Consider the following 13,905-nt stretch of genomic DNA (forward strand, 5'->3'; position numbering starts at 1 on the left):
TTGATATTTTTATTTTTTTAGGTGAATAGATCAGTCATAGACCAACTACTTCTCCCCAGCAAACCTCTTTATTTAAGAAGGGATCCTTTACAACATTTTATAAGGATGTATTTATATTCATGTGGTTTAGCGATTATACAGTTTACAGTGGCTTTGTTTTCAGGAGTCTGAGTGTCTAAATGCCTGCTTTTGCATCTTCTGCTGGCTTTATTGCTACGATTATGTTTTAAAAAACTGGCTGACTTACATACATAAATCAGGATGTATGTAAGGGGAGTCCTACATTTTGCATAAAATACATATTTGGATATTTTTAAAATTGATAGGAAACATTTGTGCATACAGTAAATTGATATGCATGGTTCAGTGCATTGCATGTATTCGCATGTAAGCCTACACACATGCACATGCTATGGAGTAGAGATATGCATACTTTATAAATTATCTGTGTATCATATACACGGTTTATAAAATACTTATGCATGTCTGCTTGTGGCCATATAAGCACATCTATACCTTCACATGCATTTGTTTGAAAGTTAACATTTATGCTTCCGTTCCATTGTTTGCTTTTATCTCTGTGCTGTTGGCTTTTCTCTCCACTCCCCTGTTACCTTTACCATTGCTACTGATCTGTAGGGATGTGCATTTGTTTCATACGTTTCATATGTTTCCTATACAAGCATGCAATATGAAACGAATAAAACATATCAAACGATGCACATCTAATTGACATGTAATGGGAAACGTATGAAACGAATGAAACGAATGCACATCCCTACTGATCTGTCCTTCACACACTCAGAATATAAAACGAATGGGAAACGTCACATCCCAAATGCATTAACTGGTTTGTATTTTCCCCTGAACTGGAAGCTGTTCCAAGCTCATTGGCAGGCACAGCAAGAGCCATGCCGTGCATCCTAATAAGTACAAATGTCATTGTAGAGTTGGGTGCCAAGAAGTGTTGTAATAAGGTCCTCAGGTATCTGGGAAAGGGACAGAGCCTTTGGGAGAAGGAGGACACACTGGGTAAGGCTGTTGGATGACCCCTTCTGGAAGATCCCTGATTCTTATGTAAGGGCTCTGCCAAAAAGTTCTTGTTTTATTGTGAACCGATGTGATGTGCGAACGGACATCGGTATAGAAGAGACTTTAAATAAATAAATAAATAAATATGAGGTACAGTCCTGGACACCTAAGTACTGTAAAGATAGAGATGAGACCGAGGGGATTGTAAAGAACATATTTACAGAATAGAAGAAACAGAGCAGGTACTATATGCAGGATTAGTGAGGTTATTCTGGGGACACTGAGAAGAAAGCTTAACATGACAGATAAATGTCTTTAATTAGTGAGAAAATTATGTTATTTTAACACTATGGGTCATTCTGTTAAATAAATATATGTATTTCATCTCAAACTTGTATTCACAGGGACCCTTTGCCATGTCCTCCTTCAATACCAACAGCACCACGGAGGTGTCTGAGTTCCTCCTCATGGGTTTCCCTGGGATCCAAAGCTGGCAGCACTGGCTCTCCATCCCACTGGCTCTTCTCTTCCTCGTGGCCCTTGTGGCCAATCTCACACTACTGATCACTTTCTATGCTGATCTGAACCTCCATGCTCCCATGTACTATTTCCTGGCCATGCTGGCACTGGTGGATATTGGTTTGTGCAATTCAATCACTCCCAAACTCCTAGGGATCCTCTGGTTTGATGCAAGGACCATCAGCAAATCAGCTTGCTTCACTCAGATGTATTTTATCCATTGTTTTTTGGGATTAGAATCAGGGATCTTTCTTATCATGGCTTATGATCGCTACGTTGCTATCTGCAACCCCTTACGGTACTTCCTCATAATTACTAACGGCTTTGTAGTAAAAGCTGCTGTCTTTATCCTGGTCAGGAACGCAGTGTTAGTTCTACCAATCCCTCTGCTTGCTGCCCGGCTGCATTACTGTTCCAGAAATACCATCAAATTTAGCTTCTGTGCCAACTTAGCAGTAGTGTCCCTGGCCTGTGAAGATATTACAATAAACAGTGTTTACCAGATGGTGGTTGCCTGGGTTTTATTAGGCAGTGACTTGTTGTTAATCACCATGTCATACTGTTTCATCCTCCGGGCTGTGCTGAAGCTGCAAGCTGAAGGGGCAGCCATGAAGGCCTTGAGTACCTGCTCTTCTCACTTCATTCTCATCTTATTTTTTTCTACTATCCTTGTGGTTTTGGCCATAACTCACAGAAGTGGGAACAAAATCCCATCGGACATCTCAATTTTGGTGAACGTTTTACATCTCCTTGTCCCTCCATCACTGAACCCCATTGTCTATGGTGTGAGGACCAAAGAGATTAAGCACGGCATACTGAAGGTGTTCACGAAAAGAAGAGCAACTACCAGTGAGAACTGAAGAAGAGATGAGTAGGAAGGAAATAAATCAAGTGGAGAGAACTGATGTCTAGGACTTCTAATTTATTTATTTATTTATTTATTTATTTATTTTTATTTTTTTAAATTTTTAATTATGCATTTTCGGATATATCACAATATCAAATAAAAGGAAAAAAGAGATCATACATCATTTCTATTTTAGAAACATCTTACAAGAAATCAAACTGCTATATTCTCAAACAAGATCTCTAATTATTTAGATAAATGAGAGCCAAGTACTATTATAAGAAATAAGAGCTCATTACAATCACAGGTATTACCACGCATATGACAGTTCCAACCCGTTATACCCCAATTGGCTTCCCATCTAGAAATCCCCTTAATTGTTCTGGCTCAAGAAAAACATATTTTTCATTATGATATTTTACCAAACATCTACAAGGATATCTGAGTATCTTACTAGCCCCCTCTTTCCATAACTTCTGTTTCTCATCAGAATAAAATTTTTTCCTCCATTCTTGTGTAGTACGGACAATGTCTAGATAGATCGCTGTGGCACAGTTGGGTGTTTGGACTAAATCGAGCTGGAAAGACTTGGAAATGGACTTTTTTTCATGAGGAATTTCATTTGGGACATTGCTGTGCAGGCTTATGAACATTCATAGTGCAGACAATTTTCTGCGTCGATGTATATCGGCTTTGGAAGAAATCAGACAAAGTTGGTGGCAGATTTGTTGTATATGGACAGTCTGGGAAAAAGTTGAATTACAGATGCTTATGTGGTTGTCGTCCCCCTGAGGAAGCAGACAGATGTTGGGGTCAGACCACAGTGATAACATGCAGTCAACATTATGAAGGAGGTTTTGCCCAGAAGGGAAGAGACCAATACAAGGAAGTAAGCCGGATGAAGATACATTGAGGATATGTAAAAGTGGTGCACATTTTTACAGAATTATGCTCTAATATGGGGAAATGGGCGAAAGCCAGGTATAGATTTGTAAATGGTTAAAAACACAGGGCATCTATGTGCATGATATTGTATTAGGATAATGAAAAATATTGCTGTACAGGTCCTTGGGCCGATGTGGCTTGCTATTCCTTGTATTTGGTGTGATGATTTTAGTGTATGAATGAGTGTGTGTGAGTGTTTGTATTTTAGGACACATTTCCTAAATTATTTGAAAATTTGAGATAATAAAGTTGTATGCTTTCTCTTATAATTGGTGTGATTATTAGTTATCCATATTATATACCTTCATTCCAAATGAAGATCACAATGTTTACATCACGACATGCATAATATGAATTGACAAATACAATCACTTAATGTGTTCAGTATAAAAATACAATCACTTAATGTGTACAGTATAAAAATAGCCACGTACGATGACTAAAGGTGAGTTCACTAGATAGGTTCTTTTTTTTTTAAATTTATTATTTATTGAAATTTCGAAAATAACATTTCACAAAGGAATTCTTTGCTTCAGAAAAATGATACTTCATTTACAGAAGTAAAAAGCAAAAAAAGGAAACATATCTCTTATTTCAAATCATAATAACAGTATCCTTTAGACCCAATCATGGGGGCAGGCTAGCCTATATCTAGGAGATTAAGAGGAAACAAATAAAGGTAAGACAACGTAACACAGCTACCAAAATTTTTTTTTATGACATCAGTTTACTTCAGTCCAAACAGATGGTAACACTTCCCGGAATTAATAAAGTTTTTAAGTTGCTTCGGTGAGAAAAACACAAAACTATCTCCTTTATACTTGACTAAACATTTGCATGGATATCTCAGGAAGAGGGATGCCCCTAGGGCTAGGGTATCCTGGCGCAAAATAGGGAATCTCTTCCTTCTTTCTTGTGTGGTCTTAGCCAAGTCTGGAAATATTCTCACAGTTTGACCCATAAATGGTAAGTTCGACTTCTTGAAATATTTCTTCATAACGGAACTCAAGTCACTATCTGTTAAGAATGATACCAACAACATTCCACCACTTCATAATTAGATGATTCAAGGTATTCTGTAAGATTGTCCACATCGACAGCAGGTACTTGCATTTGAAAACCTGAACCAGTTGGTAAAAAAATATACTTTATCCATGGGGGAGATTGCTTCAGAAGAGAACTCCAAAATTTCAAGAAAAAACCTCTTTAAGGTAAAACGTGGCAATTTTCCCACAACTCTTGGAAAATTCAAAAAATGAAGGTTCAGGTGTCTCAATCTACTTTCAACAAATTCTATTCTTCTATTCAAGAGACCACTATCTTGAATTAGAGAGCTTTGTACTCCCCTAATAGTGGGATAGATTTTAAAAAATAGCGCGATAGCGAACTTTTGTTGGCGCACCAGGCGCAAACAAAAGTACGCTGGATTTTATAAGATACGCGCGTAGCCGCACATATCTTATAAAATCCGGGATCGGCGCATGCAAGGCTGCCGATTTTGGGCAGCCTCCGTGCGCCGAGCCGAGCAGCCTGCCTCCGTTCCCTCTGAGGCCGCGGAGGGAACTTTCTTTCGCCCTCCCCTCACTTCCCCTCACTTCCCCTCCGTTCCCCTCCCTAACCCACTTCCCCGGCCCTATCTAAACCCCCCCCACCTTTATCCATGGATTTACGCCTGCCCCCGACCCGGGGGCTGTTCCAGAGGGCCCGTACGGCCGTACGGCAAAATGGCACCGGCCGTACGGCAACACGATTCGAGTGCAGGAAGTCGTTCCCGGACCCCCCGCTGGACTTTTGGCAAGTCTTGTGGGGATCAGGAGGCCCCCCCAAGCTGGCCAAAAGTCCCTGGGGGTCCAGCGGGGGTCCGGGAATGACCTCCTGCACTCGAATCATGTTGCCTTACAGCCGGCGCCATTTTGCCATACTGCCGGCACCATTTTGCAAAAATGGCGCCGGCCATACGGCAACATGATTCGACTGCAGGAGGTCATTCCCGGACCCCCGCTGGACTTTTGGCAAGTCTTGTGGGGGTCAGGAGGCCCCCCCAAGCTGGCCAAAAGTCCCTTGGGAGACTTGGAGCGGAACCACGGTGGACCACGTGACGGCCGCGTCACTCCGACGTGACGCGGACGTCACGTGCTCCTCGCAAAGGAATAGAATAATGGCTTCCTGACTCCCCGCTGGACCACCAGGGAGTTTTGGTAAGTCTTGGGGGGGATTAAGGAGGGCGAGGGGTTTAAATTTTTATTTAGGATCAACGATCGCGATTTCCAACGTATTCAACATAGCTATGTTGAATAAGTTGGAAATCCGATCGTTTTCGCCTTCATCACTTTTTTAAGTTAAAAAAAAAAAAAAGTAGCGTTTTACATATAAGTTCAAAACGAATACACACCCCTATAGCTCATTGCCTTGGCAATTGGGTCGTACACTCCGGTGTCTAGTTTGCCTTCCAGCGTTTCCTGTTCCATCATCTCTTGTGCCAATGTCTCCTGTGTCTCCTGTTCCAGTGTCTCCTGTTCCGTCTCCTGTGTCTCCTGTTCCAGCGTCTCCTGTGTCTCCTTGTTGAGTTTATCGGTCTCAGATGCCCTTCGTCCGACATGCCTCACCTCTATTTCAGCCTTCTCTAGCAGCCTCAGGAGAATGGCATCCATAGCGTCTCCCTGCCGCACCCTCCAGCTTCCGGAGCGGTTTCTGGCACGGTGTCCCGCCATGTTGACCTGAGGCTTCCTAGGGCACGCATGTGCGCACGCCTCACATCTTGTAGCAGTGTTGGCATGAACCTCGGGGGCGCCCCCCTCGAGTGACATCACTGCTTCCTCCTTCAAAAGGTTGCCCATTTGCTTGACTCTCGCCGCGTTAGCAACAGATTGGATTTGCTTCGGTCTGAAGCTACTCTGCCGCTTCTACTGCCTGCTGGAAGCTACCTTCACCCTTTGGGGCTCTACTAACCTGGGTACCCGCTCCTCGGGGGCCCTTTGCTTATTTCCAGGTGCCTATCCTAAACACAGGTACTTGCTCCTCGAGGGCCTGTGTGTCTATCCTGGTGTCTGCTACATATTCTTCTACCTGCTGGAACACTACCTAACAGCTACAGAGAGTGAGTACAACTTCTTCCAGTTTGTCCATCTACAGCTCTTCGCTGTCTATCTGCATCGGGCCCTACACTACTGTTGTGGAACAGGTCTCCTCTGCCGAGGATCACAGACTGTTGCTATCTAATCCACTCTCTACTGCCACCTCTGGTGAACCATACAAGCTGCATAATAAAGATATACTCTCTGTGTTTGTACATCTGAGTCTAGCCCAATGCTACAGTTCCCTACGGGGCTTCCCTATGAGGAAAGACTAAAGAGGTTAGTACTTTTCAGCTTTAGAAGAGACGGCTGAGGGGGAATATGATAGAAATGTTTAAAATCATGAGAGGTCTAGAACGGGTAGATGTGAATTGGTTATTTACTCTTTCGGATAGTAGAAAAGACTAGGGGGCACTCAATGAAGTTAGCATGGGGCACATTTTAAAACTAATTGGAGAAAGTTTTTTTTTACTCAACGCACAGTTAAACTCTGGAATTTGTTGCCAGAGGATGTAGTTAGTGAAGTTAGTATAGCTGTGTCTAAAAAAGGATTGGATAAGTTCTTGGAGGAGAAGTCCATTACCTGCTATTAAGTTCACTTAGAGAATAGCCACTGCCATTAGCAATGGTAACATGGAATAGACTTAGTTTTTGGGTACTTGCCAGGTTCTTATGGCCTGGATTGGCCACTGTTGGAAACAGGATGCTGGGCTTGATGGACCCTTGGTCTGAGCCAGTATGGCATTTTCTTATGTCCTTCCCGTAGGAGATACCATCACTGTTGCTCCTGAGAATCCACCAAACACCTCAATATCATAACAGATTGCTAACTCCATGGATTCGGCTCAGCTCACCGTGTTGCAGGCCATTCCAGGCCTGGTCCAGTGAATCAATGAACAACAGAGCATGCTGAAAAGCTTGACTGTGGCCTTTAATCTACTGCACTCACAGATGAATGCTTCTACTACCTCAGGTAAAGAAGAAACACCGCCAGAAATGACGGTTAAGACAGTTGCCACCCTCTCTGCTCCTATTAGTTTCTCAGGGGAAGCCTGAGATGCAGGGGATTCCTCAACTAATGCTGTATGCATTTTGCACTTCAACCTAACAATTTTCCCACAGCCTATGCCAAGACTATGTATATCCTGTCTTATCTGGACGGAAGAGCACTAACTTGGGCTTCTCCGCTGTGGGAGCGGGATGACCCCATCCTGAAGGACCTTGCTGGGTTTTTGGAAGTTCAAATCCATATTTGATGATCCTGCCAGGTGCACAATCACAGGATCTACATTGGTTCATCTACAGCAAGGTAATAAACCTTTACCAGACTTCTCCATTGAGTTTAAGACTTTGGCTTCAGAGTTGAACTGGGACTCAAGATGCCTGAAGACCCTTTTATTTGACGGCCTGAACTCTCGACTGAAAGATGAATTGGCAGCTCGAGAAATACCTGAGATCTTGGAGGACCTGATGAAGTTAGCCACAAGAATTGACCAGCGACTTCAGGATAAGGTTCAAGATACCTACCCAGGGAGAATTCCAAGTCAAGACAATACCTAAGCCTATTCAGTCTAAAGCGGTTGCTGGCGAAGAAGAACCAATGCAACTGGGCCGTATTCACCTGACTTTTAAGGAGAGAAGAACACGGAGAAGATTAGGCCTCTGCATGTAGTGGTCAAGCAGGCCATGCAGTACAGCCATGCCCTATCTGTCCGGGAAACAGGCAGACCTAAGTCCTGTGGGAGGACTCTTCTTAGGTCTAACTACACTTTCTTCTCCACTCTCTCTGCCAGTCTCCTTGATAAACGGACCACTTGAATTCCAAACTCTTGCCCTAGTGGACTCAGGGGCAGGAGGGAATTTTATACTGAGACGTCTAGTAGAAGATCTGCGAATCCCCACTATGACTATGAAGCCTCCTGTTATCCTCTATTCATGGGGAGCCTTTACCGGGTGAAGTAACCCTACAAATGGAACAGGTCAGTTTAAGGACTGGAGCTCTTCATACGGAATTCCATTCCTTCTTTGTGCTTGAAAAAGCTATGCACCCCTTAGTACTTGGGTTACCATGGCTACAAAAGCACTTGCCTCAATTCAACTGGGCTACACTAGAGCTTTCATGTTGGGGCCCAGATTGTCATGACAAATGCCTGAAGGAAATTTTACCACTATCCTGTATGCCTACAATTCTGTTGATGCCTGGGTTACCACCTCAATACACATAATTTCAAGATATGTTCTCCAAAGAAGCCGCTGATATCCTTCCTCCACACAGATCTTATGACTGTGTGATCAACTTGAAACCGAATACTGAACCACCCAAGGGAAGAGTTTACCCCCTCTCGGTGGTGGAGAATAAAGCGATGTCGGAATACATCCAAGAAAATCTAAAAAAAGGTTTCAGAGGGCCATCCAAATCTCCTGCAGGAGCAGGGTTTTTCTTTGTGGGGAAGAAGGATGGTACCCTACGCCCATGCATTGATTATCATGGCATAAACGAGATCACAGTCAAAGACCACTATCCCTTACCACTCATCTGAGCTGTTTGACCGCCTACATCTCAAAAAAGATATTTGCGATGGAGAAGGTACAGAGAAGGGCTACCAAAATGATAAAGGGGATGGAACAGCTCCCCTATGAGGAAAGACTAAAGAGGTTAGGGCTGTTCAGCTTGGAGAAGAGACGACTGAGGGGGGATATGATAGAGGTGTTTAAAATCATGAGAGGTCTAGAACAGGTAGATGTGAATCGGTTATTTACTCTTTCAGATAGTAGAAAGACTAGGGGGCACTCCATGAAGTTAGCATGGGGCACATTTAAAACTAATCGGAGAAAGTTCTTTTTTACTCAGCACACAATTAAACTCTGGAATTTGTTGCCAGAGGATGTGGTTAGTGCAGTTAATATAGCTGTGTTTAAAAAAGGATTGGATAAGTTCTTGGAGGAGAAATCCATTACCTGCTATTAAGTTCACTTAGAGAATAGCCACTGCCATTAGCAATGGTAACATGGAATAGACTTAGTATTTGGGTACTTGCCAGGTTCTTATGGCCTGGATTGGCCACTGTTGGAAACAGGATGCTGGGCCTGATGGACCCTTGGTCTGACCCAGTATGGCATTTTCTTATGTTCTTAAGTACAAGGGGCCAAGATCTTCTCCAAGCTGGATCTTAAAGGAGCGTATAACCTTGTCCGTATTTGTTCAGGTGATGAATAGAAGACAGCTTTTAACACCAGGGCGGACACTGAGTATTTGGTGATGCCCTTCAGCTTATGCATCCCCCCAGCTGTCTTCCAAAACATGATGAACGACATCCTGCGTGACCTTTTCTACCAATGTGTCATTGTCTGTTTGGATGACATCCTGATCTTCTCTCAAGATCTGAATACCCACATTAAGGATGTCAAGAGAGTGTTACAAAGACTGCGGGAGAACCATCTATATGCTAAGCTGTCCAAATGCAAATTCCACAAGGAATCAGTGTCTAACAAGGGGGTCCAGATGGACCCACAAAAGCTGGAGAGCATTCAGAAATGGTCCCAACCTACTGTCTAAAGGCTCTCAGAAGGTTTCTGGGATTCAAAAATTACTATAGAACCTTCATTAAAAAACTGTGCCTGGGGGGCGTAATCAAGATGGCCGACCGAGTGGCAGCGTCTCTCTGAAGCTCCGGCTGGTTCCAGATTTCTTGGCTAGTAATTTTCGTTTTTATTTTGAAATATGCCTCATAAAAGGAAAGGTAGAGTGCGGGTTTACCCCACCAAATCCACCCTACCTTCAGACCAGAGATTAATTAGAGAGTTCTCTACTTCTACCGGACGGGCGGCAACTCCCGCTGGCGGAGTGACTGGAGGAGAGCCATTTTCGCCGGGAGAAATATCATTGAGCCTGCCGACGTCAAGACAATTGCTGCAGGCTTCCTCCCCGGAATCCCCAGGAGCAACTGGAGAGCCCCGAAGAAATTCGGGTGAAGCAAGCCAGTCAGGGGGTCCCAAAGGTGTGATTCCTCGGGAAGTGACGACTTTTACCCCTAAAGGCCAGAATGGAGGAGAAGGGGAGATAGAAAGCGTGGATGACGCAGTGGTGAGGACTGATACGATTCTTGGAGCCAGCGGGGTGAGTCTGAATGCACACAGGATTGAAAAACCAGCAATTGTAACCTTAGACTCTATTTGGGAGCTTATAGCTGGAATGGATTTTAAGTTACAAGAGCAATCTCTAAAGTTACAGGGGGTTTCTGTTAAACTTGATGTTGTAGCACATGACCACCAGCAAATTTTACAAGAACAAAGAACAGATATCCAAAAAATTGAAACGGAGGTTAAAGAACTGAAAGAGGTTACCACTGCCTTTTCAAGAGAAAGGTTAGCTACATTACGCAAAATGGAGACATTAGAAAACTCTATCAGACATCTGAACATACGTATACTTAATTTTCCAGTGGTTAAAGATGAGTTATGTCTGGTAACCCTTAAGAAATACCTGGGAGAGTTTTTGAAAATCCCTCAGGAGAAGATTCCTGTGATAAAAAAAGTGATACATTTATCCCAAAGACAGGATAATTTCAGAAATAATATTTTGGATAACTTGGCAAACCCCACACAATACCTGGAAGCTTCGGAAGTGGAGGTCACGAGGAGAGAGACACTTCTTGTGACTTTATTTTCTGAAGAAGATATAAACTTGATTATGCGTACTTATTACAAGAATTTGAGAGTTTCTTTTTGTGGTGGCCTGGTAAGGATATTTCCAGACCTTGCCAAAGCCACCCAATTGCGCCGAAAGGCATTTCTTCAGATGAAGCCCGAGGTTATTGCTTTGGGCGCAAGCTTTATTGTGAAATATCCCTGTAAATGTGTTGTAGGTTGGCATGGTTCTACTTATATTTTCTTTGATATACCTCAACTTAGAGATTTCTTAAGTGCTAGAAATCCAATAACAGTTGGAACACCATGACGGATTAATAATTAAGAAGCAGCCACTCGATTGATCATTATATGTTTTATTTCCTATATTATAACTCCTCTGTGATTTCCAATACTCCCCCCACATTATTTCCTCTATAATGTGTTAGTGCTAAAAAGATAGGTGGTCTCTGTATAGAGAATATTAATTTCAATATATGTATATTGAGATGTTTCTAAATTGTTAAAGCACTTAGATTTCAAGATGGCAAAGATATATTTGTTATTGTAAAATTTGAAAAGTTAATAAAATATAAATAAAAAAAACAAAACCAAAAAAAAAACCTGTGCCTTGCAGTAATCTTAATAATGGGGTAACCTGCACAGAGCGGCAGTTACTACCCTTAAGAGAAACATGGGGTAACCTGCATGGTCCGAATACCTCAAGGAGCACAGCATTCTTTCCCCGGCACAATATGGTTTTCGCAAATCTCGAAGCACAGAGTCCCTTCTGCTTTCCCTCACTGATAATTTACTTTTGAACCTGGAGAAAAAACAGTCATTCTTACTGGTCCTTCTAGACCTATCTTCAGCGTTCGACACGGTAAATCACTCACAACTCCTAGAACAACTATCAAACATAGGAATCAAAGGCACAGCCCTCTGTTGGTTCAAATCGTTCCTATCCAACAGGTTTTACAAGGTCAGAATCAACAACAAGGAATCTGACCCCATCCTATCAGACCAAGGCATACCACAAGGTTCATCCCTCTCCCCTACCCTGTTCAACATTTACCTCCTCCCCCTCTGCCATTTGCTATCTCAACTCAAGCTTACTCATTACCTCTATGCAGACGACATCCAGATCCTAATCCCCATCACAGAATCAATTCAAAAAACCTTCGTCTACTGGGAGAATTGTCTTAAACCAATTAAACAACTACTCTCCAGCCTAAACCTGATTCTAAACTCCAGCAAAACAGAGCTGCTACTAATCTCACACAACCCGAACTACCACCCACCTAGTCTGGCACAAACCACATCTTTAAACATGGAGCTCTCTGCAGACGTCAGGAATTTAGGAACTTGGCTTGACAATCAACTTAACCTTAAAAAATTCATAAACACAACCACCAAGGACTGCTTCTTTAAACTACAGGTCCTAAAGAAACTAAAGCCACTCCTTCACTTCAATGACTTTCGCCTCGTTCTTCAATCCATTATTTTTTTGAAACTTGATTACTGCAACTCAATCTTACTGGGCCTCCCCTCCAACAGCATCAAACCCCTACAGATGGTACAAAACGCCGCAGCCAGAATCCTAACTAACACTAATAGAAGAGACCATATTACCCCCATCTTGAGCTACCTCCACTGGCTACCCATCAAACAGAGAATCATATATAAAACCTTAACCATTATCCATAAAACAATTCATAACGTCGCACCTATATCTCTACAAACTCAACTTCGCCTACACTCATCGGCCAGACCCATCAGAAGCGCCTACAAAGGCACATTAGTCGCAGCTCCCGCCAAATCAATGCTAAGAAAAAGAGCACTATCCACTGCGGGACCACATCAATGGAATGCGCTCCCACCAGACATAAGACTCGAACCCAACCTACCAGAGTTCAAAAAAAGGTTAAAAACCTGGCTCTTCAGGCAAGCGTTCCAATTCCCAGAGTGTAACTAGGCACCTCCTCCTGTCTTTCAGATCCAACCATTGCAAGGTGTCACAAACACATTGACACTCAATTTCATACACGGACTTGATTATTCTCAATATCTATTTATTTAAGTCATCCTTCTCATATTATATTATTTAACCAATTACTTGCAGACTATATACGCTACTAAAGTTCCTTGTAAAATGTGAACACAAATAATGTTATAATAATATTATCTTTTTGTTAAATACTATTGTTACTTTCACCGTTCCTTGTAATAATGTTCAATAGTTGATTGTTATTGTTCTATGTTCTATGTAAAAAACCCCAGTCTAACCTCCCAGACCAGGGCAACCTTTTCGTTACTTGTAAACCGGACTGATTTGTATTCCATACAGGAATTCCGGTATATAAAAATTAAAAATAAATAAATAAATAAATAAATAAATAAATGGAGCGGCAGTTACTACCCTTAAGAGAAACATGGGGTAACCTGCATGGAGCGGCAGTTACTACCCTTAAGAGAAACATGGGGGTAACCTGCATGGAGCGGCAGTTACCACCCTTAAGAGAAACATGGGGGTAACCTGCATGAAGCGGCAGTTACTACCTTGGGAAGCTTGCTGGGCAGACTAGATGGACCATTTTGGTCTTTTTCTGCCGTAATTACTATGTTACTATATATGTAATTTCACTTTGTAACTGGGGTATTCAGTAAATAATTGAAAAAAAAAAACAAACCAAAACGTGATGATCTGGTCCATGAAGGCAGTTGGGATGCGAGTTTCAATGTGAAGAGGCAGGGCATGTTGAGTAGGCCAGCACGGAGGTAAGATGATCAGGTGGCTATGTGCAGTGGCACTGAGACAATCAGTGTAGGGGACAGGAATAGCCACTGAGATGGGGATTGGCT

General features: G+C 42.6%; 1 protein-coding gene across 1 annotated transcript; it reads left to right on the top strand.

Moving 5' to 3' along the window:
- The first annotated feature begins 1,448 nt into the window (after nt 1–1,448).
- On the top strand, nt 1,449–2,411 carry LOC115082532 (olfactory receptor 56A4-like). The gene has a single exon (XM_029586760.1). It carries the CDS (start codon nt 1,449–1,451, stop codon nt 2,409–2,411), a length of 963 nt encoding a protein of 320 aa, XP_029442620.1.
- The last annotated feature ends 11,494 nt before the right edge of the window (nt 2,412–13,905 follow it).

The sequence above is a fragment of the Rhinatrema bivittatum genome, unplaced genomic scaffold (genome assembly GCF_901001135.1).
Source record: "Rhinatrema bivittatum unplaced genomic scaffold, aRhiBiv1.1, whole genome shotgun sequence".
NCBI lineage: Eukaryota > Metazoa > Chordata > Amphibia > Gymnophiona > Rhinatrematidae > Rhinatrema > Rhinatrema bivittatum.

What these genes read in the sequence shown, in the direction of transcription:
- LOC115082532 (XM_029586760.1), top strand. Translation starts at nt 1,449, where the DNA reads ATGTCCTCCTTCAATACCAACAGCACCACGGAGGTGTCTGAGTTCCTC.